The following is a 20300-nucleotide window of genomic DNA, read 5'->3' as shown; positions in this document are numbered from 1 at the left end:
GAGTCAATATTTTTTCCCAGTTCTTTGGGGTAAAATTAGGTGCCTCGGCTTATATTCGGGTCGGCTTATACTCGAGTATATACGGTATTTGACAATTTAAAAACACCACTGCTTTTAAAAACTAGTAACTGCACCATAATAAGGGCTAATCCATTAACTGTTTATGTAGTTAATACACATTCATAGCCTTTTTTAGGATAAGGAAATGGTAATTCTTGGTTTCTAACAATCCCATATGTATCAATTCCATATACAAGAGTTTCTGAATACTATACTAATTAAGTCAAAAATTCTTCTTATTCACAGTCTCTCTCTGATGTAGGAGCAATTCCAGGGGGTGATATGACACCTGAAGCAGCCCTAGCTAAACTTTCATACATACTGAGCAAACGTGATCTTTGCTGGGAGGAGAAGAAGAAGGTAAATATTTCACTATGAGTTTAGCAGACTTTCAACAATGGTTGATTTTTAAAATCTAATTTTCTAATATTTACTACACTGACTTCTGTCTAGTAAAATTACTTGACTTACTTTGTTAATTTATGAGCATTCACTTCCACTATCTAATGTGAAAGCATCACATCCTCTTACTTTATGCAAAATAATATTATTACAGAAATAAGAAAATTAGGTAGATTTGAGGGAAGACGAAAATTCTCAGACTTCTGCACACAGGTCAGTTGAAAACCAAAACCAATCTTTAAAACTTCTTTTAAATTTAGCATTGGATTTGTGCTGCAGGACACTAAATATATATTGTGCAAACTGAAACTGAGAATGGAGGTGAAGTCCTGGTTCCACTGAAGCCAATGGAAATATTGTTACTGATTTCAGTGGAGCCTGGATTTCACCCAGAGTTTATATTTTAGTCTTCATGTTGTAACTGGTGCATCTTATTATTCTTGTCATTTTATTTGACATCTGTGAATCTTGAGTGTCAATGTTAGATGTAATTTTGTTAGGATGAAAAGATTTATATTGAGCACATTCTTTAAACACAGACCTTTTCTCTGTGTCCCTGACTCTCAAGTATTAATGTAATGGACTATATATTTATAATTACTTGTTAATGACAGATTCTTTTTGGTTAATTAATATGTTAGGTGTTGGGAAATAGTTAATACAATGCATACAAATATATAGCTTTGCGTTGAACATTCTTTTGTCAGTGATGGAATGCTAGCACACGAACACATTAAAACTTCTGTTTTTATATGCAGTGAAGTCAGAGACCTGTTGCATTAAAGTTGTTATCCTGATTTTTGGATGGTACCAACCTGTGTCATTATCTAGATTTAACCTATTAAACATGATTTCCCTTCACCTCCTTTGAATGTGCTAGGTAAAATAAAACCTATTTCCAAGACATTACTTTTGAATAATGGCAATAAAAAAGAAAATCCTATGGAATACCTATGGGGAAAGGTGATGAAGGGTGGTGTCTTTCCTTCCAGCTTTAAAACTAACAAGTGTCCTTATAAATGCAATTCCCCTTTCCTCCCTGGGTTACTCGGGAGCAGGCAACATTCAGCTGTGTTCCTGGGCACCTGATGTTGTTCCTGAGTATCCCAATGGTGATGCTGGAAAAGTAGGAATCCTCTATCCACTCCTCTGCTGTAGTCTCTTTACTTGTACAGGAGGTTAATATTGCTTACATCTTGCTGGCCCTTGTATGTCCTCAGTGGGGTGGCTTGGGAATCTCCAGGAATAAACCCATTTTAATAATACTTCTACTATGTGGCATGGATCTAACTTAAAAACACCAATTATAAATAATATACATCTAATGTACTTAAATTAGACTTAACACACCTTTACACAACATCTTAAACAGGATTTAGTAGACTAAGATTAAATATCACTAATAATTTTAATCCACAGTGTTCAGGTAAATAAAATCAATTAATAAACAATAGACAGTAATAAATGAAACTTCCCTAATTGACATTTATGCTGCCACCATTTAACCCACCCAGGAGCATACAAACCTCTGGATTTCAGAGTCCTAGATGAAGACAGCATTCTGTAGGTTCTATGTATCTGTCCAACCCAGGCACCAAACTAAGCTGCACAACCCCTCCATAGATTGGAGCTCCCTGCTCAATCAAAGCCCCAGCAAGCTCTTAGCAGCAGGCTCTAGTTTCCCAGCAGCAGCTCCTGGTATGGACAGAATTCCACACCACAAGTCTGATTCCTCTTTCCAAAACAGAGCCCACCTACTCTCTCTGCACTATCTGAAAGAGAGAAGTCTCCCTCCTTTTTCCCAAGGTATCATGGGAGGTGTAGTCTCTAAGTCTAGATCGCAACATATCATAGAATCATAGAATAATAGGACTGGAAGGGACCTCAAGAGGTCATCGAGTCCAGCCCCCCGCCCTCAAGGCAGGACCAAGCTCCATCTACACCATCCCTGACAGATGTCTATCTAATCTGTTCTTAAATATCTCCAGAGAGGGAGATTCCACCACTTCCCTTGGCAATTTATTCCAATATTTGACCACCCTGACAGTTAGGAATTTTTTCCTAATGTCCAATCTAAACCTCCCCTGCTGCACTTTAAGCCCATTACTCCTTGTCCTGTCCTCAGAAACCAAGAGGAACAAATTTTCTCCTTCCTCCTTGTGACACCCTTTTAGATATTTGAAAACCGCTATCATGTCCCCCCCTTAATCTTCTTTTTTCCAAACTAAACAAGCCCAGTTCATGAAGCCTGGCTTCATAGGTCATGTTCTCTAGACCTTTAATCATTCTTGTCGCTCTTCTCTGTACCCTTTCCAATTTCTCCACATCTTTCTTGAAATGTGGCGCCCAGAACTGGACACAGTACTCCAGCTGAGGCCTAACTAGTGCAGAGTAGAGTGGCAGAATGACTTCACGAGTTTTGCTTACAACACACCTGTTGATACAACCTAGAATCATATTTGCTTTTTTTGCAACAGCATCACACTGTTGACTCATATTCAACTTGTGGTCCACTATGACCCCTAGATCCCTTTCTGCCATGCTCCTTCCTAGACAGTCGCTTCCCATCTTGTATGTATGGAACTGATTGTTCCTTCCTAAGTGGAGCACTTTGCATTTCTCTTTATTAAACCTCATCCTGTTTACCTCTGACCATTTCTCTAACTTGCTAAGGTCATTTTGAATTATGTCCCTATCCTCCAAAGAAGTCGCAACCCCACCCAGTTTGGTATCATCTGCAAACTTAATAAGCGTACTCTCTATCCCAATATCTACATCATTGATGAAGATATTGAACAGTACGGGTCCCAAAACAGACCCTTGAGGAACTCCACTTGTTATCCCTTTCCAGCAGGATTTAGAACCGTTAACAACAACTCTTTGACTACGGTTATCCAGCCAATTATGCACCCACCTTATCGTGGCCCTATCTAAGTTATATTTGCCTAGTTTATCAATAAGAATATCATGCGAGACCGTATCAAATGCCTTACTAAAGTCTAGGTATATGACATCCACCGCTTCTCCCTTATCCACAAGGCTCGTTATCTTATCAAAGAAAGCTATCAGATTAGTTTGGCATGACTTGTTCTTCACAAACCCATGCTGGCTAATCCCTATCACTTTATTACCTTCCAAGTGTTTGCATATGATTTCCTTAATTACCTGCTCCATTATCTTCCCTGGGACAGACGTTAAACTGACCGGTCTACAGTTTCCTGGGTTGTTCTTATTCCCCTTTTTATAGATGGGCACAATATTTGCCCTTTTCCAGTCTTCTGGAATCTCCCCTGTCTGCCATGATTTTTCAAAGATCATAGCTAAAGGCTCAGATACCTCCTCTATCAGCTCCTTGAGTATCCTGGAATGCATTTCATCAGGACCTGGTGACTTGCTGACATCTAACTTTCCTAAGTGATTTTTAACTTGTTCTTTGTGTATCCTATCTTCTAAACTTACCCTCTCTCTGCTTGTATTCACTACGTTAGGCACACCTCCAGACTTCTCGGTGAAGACCGAAACAAAGAAGTCATTGAGCATCTCTGCCATTTCCAAGTTTCCTGTTACTGCTTCTCCCTCCTCACTAAGCAGTGGGCCTACCCTGTCCTTGGTCTTCCTCTTGCTTTTAATGTATTTATAAAAGGTCTTCTTGTTTCCCTTTATGCCTGTAGCTAGTTTGATCTCATTTTGTGCCTTTGCCTTTCTAATCTTGCCCCTGCATTCCCGTGTTGCTTGCCTATATTCATCCTTTGTTAGTTGTCCTAGTTTCCATTTTTTATATGACTCCTTTTTTATTTTGAGAACATGCAAGATCTCCTTGTTAAGCCAAGCTGGTCTTTTGCCATATTTTCTATCTTTCCTACACAGCGGAATTGTTTGCTTTTGGGCCCTTAACAACGTCCCTTTGAAATACTTCCAACTCTCCTCAGTTGTTTTTCCCTTCAGTCTTGCTTCCCATGGGACCTTACCTACAAGTTCTCTGAGCTTATCAAAATCTGCCTTCCTGAAATCCATTACCTCAATTGTGCTGGTCTCCCTTCTACCTTTCCTTAAGATCATGAACTCTATTATTTCGTGATCACTGTCCCCTATACTGTCTTCCACTTTCAAGTTCTCAACTAGTTCCTCCCTATTTGTTAAAACCAAATCCAGAACAGCTTCTCCTCTGGTAGCTTTTTCAACCTTCTGAAACAGAAAGTTGTCTCCAATGCAGTCCAGAAAGTTATTGGATAGCCTGTGCCTCGCTGTGTTAGTTTCCCAACATATGTCTGGATAGTTGAAGTCCCCCATCACCACCAAATGGAACATCCCCAATAAAGGTCAGAGGCCCGTATATTAAAGGGGGCCTATGTGAACTGTGTCAGAATATTATATATTAAAATTTTTAGAACTATCAACCTTGTCTCTTTCTTCCTACTACCTAACTTACTAGTTTCTTATATTTTAAACTTTTTCTGTGTGTAACTTGACAAAATCTTTGTCCTGGAAAAGAGAAGGTCTCTTTGTTGTAGGAAGAGCAACTCTGCACAACACATACTTTATGCAGGAACACACTCAATAAACAGTGTAGTACAGTACAGAATATGGCTTATAGGTATATCACTGCCCAAGTAGCAGTGGTACACCATATATGACTCCGCAGCAATGAATGTATCATTTATACTTTGCCTTTCTGAAAATGGATTTTTTTAATGAAAACTCTAAAATTGTGTCTTTTGGCAGGCTGATCAAGCTGAATTATGCTCAGTCTGTTAAATTGGGAAATTTCCATGTACCCAATCAGTACAGGCTTCCACTGTATACATCATGTAATGGGACTCTTCAGGCATACAGTTACACTGTTGTGAATGTTTAGAGCTGGTGTTGTTTTTTTAAAGGCATGCTTAGACACAGGTAAATCTGGGATACTCTTTCTTCCCATATCACACCTTTTTTTCTTGTAAACTTGCACAGTACTGCTTCTTAAAATTCTAATTGAGACAACGTAATGCTTTATAGTTGTGGATGCACCTTCATGAGAGAGAGCCAGCATATGAAATCATTCAAGCTGAAGAAACCAATGGATTTGTTAATGTTCATGATGTTTATATTGGTTCCCTCTTTCCTCCAGCTTTTATGGAACTTGTTTCTAGGCTTCTATGTAAGGGTACTGGAAAAAAATTTTTATAGTATGGATGTGGAGAAACCATTGAACCTAACTGTAAAACCTCTGTATACTGGAATTCATTTGAAGCCATGGTGTGCAGCAGCATCTCTAGTTCCAGCACCTACATCACTGTTCTTATTTCAGTGGCTGCTTTTGAACAGGGAGTCTCTCATTGCTCCTTGATCCTGGTTAGTGCACAGGCCCTCATCCTGCACATACCTAACTATATGTTTAAAGTTGAAACACTGAAAACAATGGGGCCAAAGCCTATTAAAATCAGTTTGAACTTTTCCCCTGACATCATTTGGCTTTGGATTGAGTGTAGTCTACTACAGGTTGAACCTATATAGTCTGGCCCTCTCTGGTCTGGTAACATTTGTGGTCCAGCATGGTTTTATTTAGCCGGATGTCCACTTAGCATGGGTGTGGCTAAGTTTCCTGTGGTCACACAAAGTTTGTTTACAGCCACCAGGCCTGGCTCTCTGTATCTTATGCTACTATATAGCTGTAATTTACTCATAAAAGTCTTCTAAGAGCCCAGTAAGCAGTGGAAGTGTTGGTAATGCTGCTAGACAATATTGACCTCCTGTGGTCTGGCAAATTCTCTGGTTTGGCACCAGTCAGATCCCAAGGGTCCAGACTAGAGAGGTTCAATTTGTAGTTAAACATTGCCTTGCTTCACTACACTGGACAAAGATGGGATCTCAGAAGGCTCAGTGCTTTTCCTAAAGTCACCTCTGGGCTCCTAGTTTTATTTTCTTATTCAGAGTTTTAACTTGCTGTGTGTTTAATAGAATGGGACTTAACATGCTGGGAAATCTCAACCACTTAAACTATATCATTGTCAAACCCCTTTCCTCCACATCTTGCTCGGTCTTCTGGATTTTTCAATATAACCTCACTTTGGGTCTTTTCAGTTATAAACTCTTAGGAATGATAATTGTTTTTACCTGTGTCTTCTCCAGTGCCACTTGCACTGTACTAAGCAAATTAATAATAGTTTATAGAAAATATTAAGTAATTCCAATTGTGTTCTTTTTCTACAGGGTAATACTAATTTTTACAGTACATTGCACTCATTTGCATTTTTGGCAACTTTCTAAATTAGGCTAATTAAACTTAACACCATCAACCATCTTTTTGCTTGCTTTTTACAATGATTTGATTGCTCGTTTTTCAGATGCTGAGTGAGAATCTGAGAGGAGAAATGACTGTAGTACCCAGAGAAGCCAAGATCTGTCTTAAAGATACAAAGTTTATTCAAGTTATTGCCAAATCTCTAAGTGTCAGCTGCAAAGAGGTACCTACTTTAAATATTTAAAGTAAACTCATGTATAGCAGAAAATTCACTTAAACAAGTAAAGGTGAAACACTGAAAATTAAACACAGATTTCCTCGCTGAGAGTCCCAATTAAACAGACCCCAGGGAGCATTCCATACAATAATAAGTTAAATCTTTAATTTATTTTCTAAGTCTGTAGAATTCTCTTGATTATTTCTTGGTTCACTGATGATCTAGGCCATCATAAATACTGTAAGGGTCATTGTCATGCACAGTATTTATGGAGTGAAAGAAAATAATACTGAATTATTTTGCATTTTCTCCATATTTTGACAGTATGGAACAATTCAGGCATAGTGGGAAAATATTGTAATTGTACGCACAATTAGAAATGACTAGTACCAAGGGAGGTATTCTGTATGTAAGTATTAATGCAGAATCAATATTAGTCACTGCTGATTGCACAACAAATATTCTATGGAAAACATTGCAAGACATAATTATTATGGTCTTCTCTTGGCTTGTTTTCCTGGAAGTTTTAATTTGGTACCCGAACAACAATTTATAAATACAGGTTTAAGTAAGGGGACCTTATTCTGGAATGTATGGAGGTAGGAAAAAAGGAGAGGGACAGGGGTCAAATGGAGCAAGTTAAGCATAAATAAAGTTGAAGACTAAGGTTAGAAGGTTCCAAGCACTCCTGCTTATTGAATTCATGGAACTGGGATCTTTCTGCATTTGGGAGTTTTAAAACAAACCCCACACTTGTAGCAAAGGCAGCATGTTCCAGGTTTATTGGGGTCATCTTTTACGTGCCAGAGGAACTGGTTGCTGCTGGTATTTGAATTGTGGGGCACTATTATGCTTTATTATGCTTTGAGACAAGATCTCACTAATGACGCAGTGGGGACACTTAGAATGACCCCCAATAAGACTCCAGGGTTTAGTAAATACAGTTTTTGTACTGGTTTAACTTTATCATTTAGAAACTCTATAGTTAAGTCAGTACAAACCTCTTACGTTGACACAATTATACCAGTATAAAGGTGCCTTATAGTGATATAGCTATAACTGTCTATGCTAGGGGACTGTACAAACCTGACTCTTTTGGTAAAAAAAATCACACTACTATTAAAAATAATTATTTGGTACAAAAACTGTGCATAGATCAGAGCTAAGGAAGGCTACAAAGCAAAGTAGTCATGGGTCTCCTTAGCTCTTTTCATCTTTATAATATTGGTGTCTCCTGACCGTTTCTCTTGATAGCCCTGTCAGATATGAGTCAGAGCCTTATTGGCCACAGTCATTCTAACCATCACTGTGCTTGTACCTCTGGGAGATGCTGCATTTTGCTCCTTTTTTGATTTTAGGACTAGGAACTGAGATGGCATTTTTGTTAATCAGCAGGTCAAATGAGTGAATCTGCAGAAATTGGGGAGCTAGCTTGTTGCTTCTGTTTGACCTGGTTAACAGTTGGGAGGCTCATAAATGCTTTGTTGTCGAACAGCTACACCACTTATAATCTCATACACCTCAGATCAATAAATAAATTGTTGGTGCAGGTGGACTGGAACCACACACGTGTATATTTCTTGCTTTTTGTAAACCCTGACCCATGTAGTCCAAGCAGAAGGAATGTAGACCAGGAACTTAACGGACAGAAAGCCTGGTCTACCAGGGCTAAAAGCAGCCTTAGAACTTGAAGCGTAATGTTGACCATGTTAACTCAATGCATGTGGATGGAGGTATTTACCTTAAACCATACCACTAAGTACAGTGATAGGTTAAAACTGGGAGAGGAGAGCCCTAAGAAACAGCAGTGTGTTTCAGTGCATATAAAATGGGGTGAGCAATAATTTTTGATGGGAGGGCATGCCAAGAATTTTGTAAGTCGTCAAGGCCTTTCTCTTCTGTGATACTAATGGAGGAGGTACGGGGTCTGGGATGGAGGGTAAGTGCAGAAGGGAGATAGGAGTATGAAACTGGGGTGCAGGAGGGAGCGTGAGGTTTAGGAGGGAGTTTGGATGAAGGAGGGCATTCATTTTGACCTGGGACAGGGTATTGGGGTGCAGGGTCTGGGAATGGGTATGGGCGCAGGAAAGATTCTGATCTTGAGGAGGCGTGTTGGAGGGGTGCAAGGTCTGCAGAGATTTTGACCAGGGGCAGAGATGCAGGAGTGAGTGTAAGGGTATAAATTGTGACCTTGGGGTTGCCAGCAGCAGATAGTTACATGCCCACCCAAATGTCATTTTCAGGAAAAAAAAAGAAAGGGTGTTGTAAAAATGTTGTCCAACTCTATTTTCAACAAAAGGGTTGAGTATCAATAAACTTCTGGTGCACTTAACCTTCTGCAGGCAGCCATCAAGGCATAATTACATCATTCTAGATCTTATATTGGGGCAGGCAAAATATGGCTCAGAGTAACTGCCTATGGGGCCATGTGCATCTCTAAGCATTGCATGCCCCGGGGGGGGGGCGCCCTTTGCACGCTGACAGGACTATAAGCATAAACCAGGTGGCTCCCATTGACTTGTGGGAGCTGTGAAATTGTGCTGGGGATAGGGGCAGCATGCAAAGCCCTCCCCTCCAGTGGCATGTGCTGTGCAGAGATATACATGGTGCCTGCAGCCAGCCACTTTGAGGGGCACAGCAGGCACGAAGCCTGCCTGAGGGTCCAGCTGGGCTGCAGGAGAGTGTTGGGCTGGACCTGAAGGTTTGGCGAGATGGATTCGGCTTGTGGACCATATTTTGCCTTCCCCAATATAAGAGCTAACATAATGTGCGTTAATGTTGATATAATAAAGGCCATGGTGGCTGTATATGATGAGTTAAGTGCACCAGAAGTATATTGCTACTCAATCCTTTTGTTGTAAATAGAGATGGGCAAAATTTTTTCTACACACTATTTTCCCCCCTGAAAATGGCATGTGGGTGAGTATGAACTGTTTGCCACATCCAGGTCATATTTAATAAATACTTTCAGTAGGGAAAAAAAAGGCCTTTTAATTTCAAATTTGGCCAGTGCAAAAGGTGAAGAACAGCCAAATCAAAACAAAATACTTGAAGAGGGAAAAAAAGAACTGAAAGATGAACATTATTTTGAGTCAAGCAAAACATTTTGGTTGACACAAAACGGTATTTTTATAAGACAAGAAAATGTTTTGGCATGATTGAACCAGATTTTGTATCTGCTTTTTTTTCTTCATTTTGTCCACATACCAAAAAATTAATTGGCTTAATAACACAGGGTATGTCTACTCTACCCTCCTAGTTCGAACTAGGAGGGTAATGTAGGCATACCGCACTTGTAAATGAAGCCCGGGATTTGAATTTCCCGGGCTTCATTTGCATAAGCCGGGTGCCGCCATTTTTAAATCCCGGCTCATTCGAACCCCGTGCCGCGCGGCTACACGCGGCATGGACTAAGTAGTTCGGACTAGGCTTCCTAGTCTGAACTACCGTTACTCCTTGTGGAATGAGGAGTAACGGTAGTTGGGACTAGGAAGCCTAGTCCGAACTACCTAGTCCGTGCCGCATGTAGCCGCGCGGCACGGGGTTCGAATGAGCCGGGATTTAAAAATGGCGGCGCCCGGTTTATGCAAATGAAGCCCAGGAAATTCAAATCCCGGGCTTCATTTGCAAGTGTGGTATGCCTACATTACCCTCCTAGTTCGAACTAGGAGGGTAGTGTAGACATACCCACAGATTGAGATTTTTGGAGTTTATGTAGTATAATCTTCCACTATGAAAAGCATTTGTCAGCAGAATGATTTAAAAAAAAGAAAGAAAGAAAAAAAAGCAGACCCAAAGCAAATGTTGCAGCCTTAGGTTTGAAACCTCAGTAGAAACTAGTAAATGGTGCTGTATGTATATTTTAAAATGGAGTTCAATATTGTTCTAATAGTATGTTCATTGACTTACAATCTCAAAAATGGCCAGAGATTCTGGGATTGTTTCCATGTTTAGGTACTGAATTTGAGATACCCTATACAGGACTTACTTTCAAAGCCTGGATGATCTTTTGAAATGGAGACCCCTTTATAAATTGTCTCACATAGACTCTCAAAAATGGAAACACCCATAGTTGTTGATCAATAAAGGCCTTGGTCTGTTGAATCAGTATGAGTGTTCTGATAGAGGATCCATGGTATGTTGATCATACTTATATATTTTACCTTTCAGTCTGACCAGCCACCACACAAAGACAAATTATAAATTTGTATGTGAATCAATCAGAGCAGTCCCTAGGATTTCAGAATCTTTAACAAATGTGGTTCAAAAAGGTCATACCTTCTCCATATTGGGATGTACCATATTTTGCAAGATTCTACTTAGCTATGGGGCTTGTGAATAACAAGAAAGGTTGTTTAAATGAGTACCATACTTATTAAATGTCTGACCATGCTGATTCTAGCAACTTAGGACTTACAAATATCCCAGCTCAATACTGACTTAAGGAAACTGATATCTATCATTAGTAAAAAAAAAAGTGTTAAGTTTAGTAATAATACAATTATCAGACATTTAATGTATTACTCTGATTGCTTTTTTATTTATTGGATTTTATAGATGGTTTCTTAGGAGCTTTTTTTTTTTTTTAATTTCCACTTGCTCTAGAAGAACCGACATACTCATTGTTCAGGCAAATAGATATTTAAAAATATACCATTTCAGTTGCATATTGGGCAAATCTTTGTCCCACTGAAGTCAATCGGACCAGAAATGATTTCCAAAAAAAATAATATTGGTTTGAAGTTAGCATATCTTCATAATAGGATGTAGCTTTGTTGTTTAGAAATTCATGTGTAGATACAGGGATGTCATTTAGCGGATTTGAACTGTAATTAGCATGTATGTCTGAAATAGCATAGTTCAGAAATCCTCTTAACTTAATTCCAGTTTGATTAAGAAGTGAAAGAAGTCCAAGTAATTGTACAGGAATAGAGATTCATGAACCAAGTGTGTATATGTCTTCTTTTTTCTCAAGGAATGTGAACAAGATTTTTTGTATTAATTGATATTCTAAATTATTGTATTTGGTTACTCTACAAGTAAAAGTGGGTGCAATAGTGTTCTTCTGATGTAGATATCCATAGTTCTAAGGACACAAATGGTAAATAAAAAGATATGCATAATACTAAAACTTTTAATTTTGTTTTTTGTTTCTTAGGAGCTAGAAGCCATTAGAGATGTATTAATTCCTTCTTTGGCCTGTGCTGCAGCTAAAATAGGTGACATAGGTGCACTAGCAGCCATAAGAGAAATGGTAAAATATTAAACTATCTAAAAATATTTTATTTAGAGTGTAATACAAAATGCATTTGCTAGAGATTGGATGCAAGCAATATGTCTGTATAATAGAGTCTGGTAGTAACACTACAGTCAAGGTGAGATGACATAAACATTTATTAACTGGCACTTGAGTCTAGTCTTTTCAAAGAGGTTTTATTTCATGTGATATACTTGTTGTTCTTGTTCTCAGCCTGTCACTTGTGATGGTATGAGCTAAGATAAATATTTAAAAGTATGGAAATGAATAGTTAAGGAGAGTAGAATGCATTTGCATGTTTAGAGTTCTTTTTAATGATAAATTTCCTTTCAGATCCATATACCCATGTTTGTGTAGAGCTTAAGCATGGTTTTGTCTATTTGGTTTTCTTTAAAAAAATAAATAAAAAGATTGGGCTAAAGGAGAATTTAGCCCCCAATTTCTCCAGCATCTCCCCCTCTCCCTGCAATGTGACGCTTAGGAGCTCTACAGTGTTGCTGGCTTCTTCTACCTTGTTTTGGCCTGTTCATGTCTTGAGCTCTCCAGAGCTCCCAGTTCCCTGCAGGTAACATCACCCAACAGCATACCAAACCTCTGACTACCATTCCTTGCCTGCTCCAATTCCCCAGTCTCCTGACTCACATGACCATGCAGCATTTAGGACTGATCATAAAAAAGAATTTAGTTTCCCTATGTAGATTTAATAAATCCTGAAATGTAACTCTATTTGTGGAGTGGCTGCTTATGATAATTTTTAATTGGATATATAGGAAGCAGCTTGGTCTATTTTCTTTGTACTTTGCAGGAAAAAAAAACAGATGGATGCCATTCTGTGGCATACTTAGCGCTACATATAAACACAGTTGCTAAATAAAGCTGTGTATAGCTAGGATAAGAATCCTGTCTCAGCATTGTGAAAAGTTTTAAAGGGGAATAATAAGATGTGTTGAGCTAGAAAGTTTAACAAATGTTGAGACTAAAAAAAAATTGCTCCAAGTTGAAATTTTAAGACCTGTATCTCAAAATGTGTGATCAGTTTTCTTCAGCATTTGCAAAAAAAATTAACCTTTAGTGTAAATCTGGTAATTGGTAGATCAAACCAATTCTACCTTTGCATGACTGCCTTCTCTGTAAGGTAGTCTTCAATGAAGATTTGTATTCTGCCATGTTGGAAACATTTTGTTGGATAATAAAACTTATAATAGGTGGAGAATCATATGCTGAGCATGTGAAATAATTTTTTCCTTGCTGTTCTTGCATTCTCTTTCTGTTTGTTTTTTAACATATACATGCATATTTGTGTCTGTGTGGTGCACATTCTTAGATTTGAATATTCTTTCAGTGTGGTCAGGCATCCTGTAGGTATGGTCAGGTATCGTGGGAGACGTGGTGTGGCACCTGGACCCGTATTTTCCCACCCACAGACTGTTCAAAGTATTGGAACTCGAGAATTTACCAAGTAACTTCTTAATCGTTAGAGTAAGGAGGTGCCAAGGATGGCCTTAAAATACAAAGTTTGTTACATCCACAGGCCTGTGCACATCAAAGTATACATGTGTACCAGTGACTACTGGACATCATTAAAAACTTGATTAACCAATTAGTTTCATATGAGCTTTTGAGAAAATGTCCCATGTTTAATGATTTTTGTTGATTGGATACAGATTGTAATGTGGGAATGACTGAGCTCCCTGAATCAACCAGTTTCCATTGTACTACCATTATCTCTTTCCTTAGCAGTTGGTGTATTTATGTTGCAGGGTGGAAACTTGAGCTGTGAAGATTATGATGGTCGAACTCCACTTCATATTGCATCAAGTGAAGGAAATTTGAAACTAATTGAGTATTTACTGACATATGGAGCATCTGTTCATGCTAAAGACATGTTTGGTGCTACTCCACTGATGTATGCCGTCAAATTCAGGTATTAAAAATACATTTTACACAAAGATTTGAGAGAGCTAACTCTGTCTCATTTCAAGTTAATGTCACTTTCAGTTAGTTGGTTTTGGTCACCAGTCTGCAATAGTGGAAAGCAGTGATAAAATCTGTGACAGCAAATTCTGTAGTTGATGGGTTAGGACCATGGTGTCCAACCAACAGTAGCCACACTCAGCCAAATAGCCACATTGTTCAAGCCAGCTAGCCACACTCAACCAGCCAAATAGCCACATATGGCTAGTAGCTAGTGTGTTGGACACAACAGGTTTAGGATATTTTGGCCATTGTACCTAAGAAAAGAGTCTTGCTGTTGCCAAATAACAGAGCTAAGAAACTTTATTTATTTATTTATTTTAGCCCTGACCCCTGCTCCAGGACTTAATTATTTGTGCTGAGATTTTTTCATAAAAGAAATGTGTCTGTCAAGTTTGACTTATTCATTTTGATTTTGCAGAAGGAAGAGTTCAGGAACTAGAGTAAGGGGGGAGAAGGGATGTCTCTTTGTACCTTCCCTTCCTCATCAGGAACAGAGTGTTTTAAAATAGAACAAGCTACTGCAGTAGGCTGAAATGTTTTGGACCCAGCCTTTATTTCTGGGTCACCATTTCTCTGATTTCTCTCCAACATACTCCACACATTTATCAGTTTACGCAATAAGTATGTGCTGGCTGCTTCCATCAGTGATTCTCTCTCTCTCCAGGTTGGCAATAATCCATGAAGCTGGTCTCCTAGGTCAGTGTTTCCGACAGTGTACCATGGAAACACTTTCAGAAACATTAATTGGCCACCCTGGTTTGTTTATTTACTGGCTTTGCAGCCACGGAGCCTCGCGGCTCCTATTGGCTCTGTTTCATCCTTTGCAGCCAAAGGGAGCCACGGGAAGTGGTTGCCTGGCCCACACCGCTTCCCGTGGCTCCCTTTGGCTGCAAAGGATGAAACAGAGCCAATAGGAGCTGCTAGGCTCTGTGCCTGAGGCACTGGTACATAAACAAACCAGAGCAGCCAGTTAAAGCGTTTCTGAGAGTGTTTCCACGGTACACGGGATGGTGCATATTTTTTATTTAACAAAATATGTATCCTTTTTCACTCTATGCCTTCAAAAAGCCCCTCAAGTCTAGTGCATGTCTTGGTCTTTTTCTCCAAATGATTCTGTTAAAGCTTTCGAATATTGGCAGATTGAGCTGTCTGTGAGGACTGGTTCTAGTTCCCTGTGTAGTCTCAAGTTGCACAGCTTTTGTTGAGGAAATTTCAAAATGGCTTATTTCGAAATCTGGCACTGTCTACACAGCACCAAATTTCAAAATAGCACTATTCAGAAACATCCCTTAACTCTCATGGAATGAGGATTACAGGGATGCTGGAATAGCATGCTCGTTATTTCAAAATAATGGGCATGTTTAAAGATGCAGAATAGCTATTTCGGTATACTAGATTCTAGATGTAGCCTGACTGTTCTGTTTCTGTAAGAATCAAAGAAATCTCTGCATAAAGGTTTAAGGTATATCCTCTCTACAGGAGCTGGGAATCTGGCTTAGAAATGATCCCAGTTTCTGCTAACCCAGTATCCTTAGAGCTCCAGATGTCTGCACATTGTGCTACTGCTAAACCATTGCGTGCCCCCTATATCTTTATAGTTGTTACTGTCATTATCTTAGAACTATCCAAGCCTTTTATGAGAAGACATATTTATAAAAATTATAACACACTCACCCCTACACGCACAATAACAAGAAACAACTAAAAGCAAATAAAACAAACCTGCAATTGAACAGAGGTGGTGGCCCTAGTCCACTGTGAGAGAGCACTACATCACCAGTAGATGTTCCTGCAAATCAGATACCTGCAGTTTTTTTACCACACCCAACTACTGCCTGAGGAATTTCACATGAGTTTGTTGTTGGATTCCTTTTCATTGCCACTCCTATATGTAACTCTTAATATGTCTCTTTAGTTCTTTAAATCTGTATGCAAACCCATTCTGAATTGAGGAGTGGTAAAATGAAAATGAATCTGAACTATTTTTAGTTTTTGTTTGTTTGTGCCCTTCCAGAATGAGAAGAAAAACTTAAAAAAAAAAAAAAAAAAAAAAAAAAGCCATGTGACTGTAACAATAATCTTAGGCATGGAGTGCTAAGATATTGATCTTTATACTGAAGCTCAAGTGTCTCTGGACATTAGAAATATTGCAGAGCTAATTTACTTGTACTGTAGATGAGGGTGGATGGAATTATGTACTTAAAAGGCATGATCACAACATAATATATTTGAATTACATTAATAAAATGACTGCCTGTGGAAGGTGAAGAGGAACAATATTGATGTTGAACTTTTGCATTTTATATTAAGCAAGGGGGTGGAGGGTGCTAGCTATCTTAAAAATTAATATTAATAAATATTCTGTGCTTTAAATCATGGTCAGAATTGCAAAATATAAAACTGTGCTTTTAAAAAAAATCTAAGAAATTGTCTTAACTTCACAGAAATTTGCATTGCTAAATTCCATTTTCTGAAACTTAATATTTAGTTGAACTGGAATGTAATCACTGTTTTATTCTACACCATGTCTATCTCTCAAAAGCTTTTTAAAATGTGTGTGCCACGTCTCTCAGCGATTTAGTATTTTTAAGCAAACATGCAAATCAGAAAAAATAACTGGTGATTTCTCTCTGACCTATTCATTAGTATAAAAGTTCCCAATGTATGTTTCTTTGCAAAAGCATATTAACAGAGCACTGTCAACCTGTAGGCAATCAAAATGGCCTATGTCAACAGTGACCTCATGTTTAACTTTTAAAGCTTTACTTAATTTTTAAAAATTGAAATTGATATTTTCATTGCTGTTAAAATATGGAATTCTTTTTAAAACTATATCAATTGCTGCATGCCCATTTTCTATCCCTTAATGTATATATTCAACCTTTTTATTACTGTGTGTATATACATTCTCTTTCATATAGTTCATATCAGACAATGTCTCATTCACAGGAGTCACCTGTTGATTAGGTCAGTTGTTTGGACTTATCAGTTTGCAACATTCATTTAACTGCCACTTCCCAGTGCCTTAATAGAATGCTGCTCATTTTCAAAATGTAAAATAAATACTTTTATAAAATAAAACTTGTCTAAGCATGAAACTGGTATCTCAAATAAAAATTTCATATATTTTTTAAATCTATTATAACTTTTTCCTTTTGCTTGGAGCTTAAGGCCTGAAGTAGCTGCAAATAAAAAGTTGTATACAGTGTGTATTGCACACTTATATGAGAACATCAGAGATTCTTGTTGGTAAAATCATTTCCCCCAAAAACATGCATTGTAATACTTGAAATCTGCAAGGTTATGTTTACATTATTTTAGTACCTTGAGGATGGAGGAGAATCTAAGCATCATACCGACTCTTTAAAATCACATTGAAGTCTGTCTGACATTATACAATATTTCTGAGTTTGAAATGTGTAGTGATTCAACATTGTGAAAGTTGAATGGGAAAAACTGAGCCAATCCTGTTTATAGCTGCAAGAGAAGCAAGGATCAGAAAGAATGAAACTAATCAAGTTTAAAACGTACATTATACCTGCATTTCTTTCAATGACTGGTGGGAAATACAGCCCAAGGCCCTCAGCCTGCAAACTCTTACACATGTGCTTAATTTTGTGTACTCACAAAAAGTGAAGTATGTTCAGAAGTTCTTGCAGTATAACTCTAACTCACCTGTGGTGAATATTGACTTTTTAATGATGACCATGATATGCACTGGTGTTTAGGGATCCCAAAAGATCTAGGCCAGATTATTCTTCTTGATTTTTGTCATAGAGGAGGACACTGCAGGTGAAGAGAACCCATACAAATGGCCAAAAAACTGTCAGAGGAAGGGAAGTAGCAAGAGCCCATTTATGGCTTTTGGGGATCTACTCTCTACTGGCAAATGTGTGTGGGAAAAACCCACACAAGTTAATTCTGACCTGCACCTTCACATTTCCACATAGAATGAGAAGTGTGGTTTTGCGGTCCAGACATGATTGAAAAGCAAGGAGTACCTGGTTCTTGAGTTGTGTTGTGTTACCAGTTAGAGTAAGGAGCCATGGAGATTAGTAGAGAAGGTCTGGCTCTCCAAAGAGGCCCTGAGATTGGAAGGATTTCTATATGGATCTCAGGTCATCTGTGGGGCAGAAGAGCTGCACCATTTTCTCACCTCTAGAAGATCTCCAAACTGCATCTACTAGATGAGATGTAGAAATAAGAACAGTAATCTCAAAACCATGGAGGTTTTTACTTAATTTCAGTTTATTTTAAAAAAAGAAAGTCTTGCCCACACACTTTTCTCCTCCTCCCAAACCTATGAACTCTGATCTGTATATTTATATAATGTGTCAAGAAATGCCACAATGGAGCAAAGATTTTTTTTAGACTTGTTAGAAATGCTGAGTTCTCCAGGACAGGCCCCACCAAGGAAACAGATTCCAGAGTGGTTTGTGTGTAGCCCAGTACAAAATACAAGTGTGTGGGTAAACATAAGAGCTTTTCTGCTATAATCTCTTATCAGTTTCATTTTTCAGATGAGTACTAAAATGTTTGATATATCTTAAATCATACTGTTATGAGTTGGGTTGTGTAAAAGAAAGTAAATACAGTACTAGCTCTTACCTGCTGTCTCCAGCAGACTCTTACTGACCACCACCTATGTCTCAAGGGACTCTACTGATGAAATATTTAAGATAACTAAACCAACTTACAATATGTGCAGTTGCAGTAACTGATCGTGCTTAACTTTGCAGCAGTTTCAGTTTCACTCTGAGCAAAAAACTGGCCGCATGATTTAAATGCTAAATTTCAGCTAAGTAACTTAATTTAATTTTTGAAAAGACAACATTTTGAAAACTTTGAAATACAATTATGAGAATAGCTTGTAAGGAAATGTAGATCTTATAATAAATTTATAGTTTTTATTGTAATTGGATTTCATCCAATAAGCTTTAAAGTAAATTATCTTTGTCAAGATTAAGATTCCAGAATATTCCAAGCTGTTTGACCTATAGTCCACTTGAGACCTTGGATCCACAGGGCACTAGGTCAAGTTGTTCAACTAGCATATTTTATGGTGCATCTTTTATTATTACCCTTTTTGGTAATATGTGTGTAACTGAGAGGCACGGAGACCACCGATAAAGGGAGAGTGCAGTCTGCTTTACAGCCTTAGCTGAAAGCAGTTAGCTGTTAACTCATGTGGTAGAGGCATGTGGCTTTAGCCTTTAAAGTTCCAGGTTCAATCCCACCTATGGTGGGGGCTTCTGGGATGAACTACTAGGAGGTCTCTAAAGTTGGAATATGCCTCATCAGCTGAGGGAAGGATGTAACTCTAAGGTACTGAGACTAGTGAGAAAGGGAGAGTGAAGTTTGCTCTACAACAAGAGCCAGTTGGCTCTTAGCTCATGCTGAAGAGGCACCTGGCTTTAGCCCCTTAAGGTCCTAGGTTCAATCACCTGCCAGCTTCATATGTAGTCTTTTGTGAAATTTTGCATGCATCCCACAGCACTGTATTCCAAACAACAAAACTGTAAGGCTATGTCTACACTGCGCAGCTATTTTTGGGATACCGGAAGTATCCTGAAATAGCTCTTCCGTATCTTTAACGCATCCCGTTATTTCTAAATAGATTTCGAAATAACAGGCATGCTATTCCAGTGTCCCTATACTCATTCCACAAGGGTTAAGAGACATTTTGGAGTATCACTTTATTTTGAAATTTGGTGTTCAAAATAAGTTCTTTCGAGGTAAGGGTACAGTGTAGACACACCTTAAGGGGCCATTGCAGTGGTCTCAGTGGAACTATTTCTGAGTCTTGTGGCTGAGGAACAGGGACCATGCTGGTCATGTAGATCCTATTATACCTAACAGGCAGAATAATGTACTCATGGGAAAGAGCCAGTCAAAACATGACTATGGGTGGGCTAGTGGACCATGAAGAAGACTGTATCTGGTTTGGAAGAAACTTAGCAGCAGAGGGGGTATATTGTGGGAGATTCTTCCAATGGTAAAATCAAAATCTAAATGTATGGGTGCTTATGCCACCTATGAAGTTGTAGGAGCTTGGGCATCACTCATAGTAACCTATAAATTTAATTTTCCATGTTGTGGAAAATACACACAGAAATACTGTTGCTCTGTGAATGCCTTCATTGTCTATCTGCATGTTAGTGCTT

The 20300-nt window shown here is 38.5% G+C and overlaps 1 protein-coding gene across 1 annotated transcript in view; it reads left to right on the top strand.

Moving 5' to 3' along the window:
• ASPG (asparaginase) overlaps positions 1-20300 on the top strand; it is a 79539-nt gene that overhangs the window by 45878 nt on the left and 13361 nt on the right. The window contains exons 9-12 of the mRNA XM_006116900.5: positions 307-420; positions 6789-6908; positions 12061-12156; positions 13920-14083. Of these exons, the coding sequence (XP_006116962.2) occupies positions 307-420; positions 6789-6908; positions 12061-12156; positions 13920-14083 (494 nt within the window). The remainder of the gene's footprint in view (positions 1-306; positions 421-6788; positions 6909-12060; positions 12157-13919; positions 14084-20300) is intronic.

Source organism: Pelodiscus sinensis, chromosome 5 (genome assembly GCF_052426305.1).
Source record: "Pelodiscus sinensis isolate ZL-2025 chromosome 5, ASM5242630v1, whole genome shotgun sequence".
NCBI lineage: Eukaryota > Metazoa > Chordata > Testudines > Trionychidae > Pelodiscus > Pelodiscus sinensis.
This window is presented reverse-complemented; position numbering and strand designations above follow the sequence as displayed.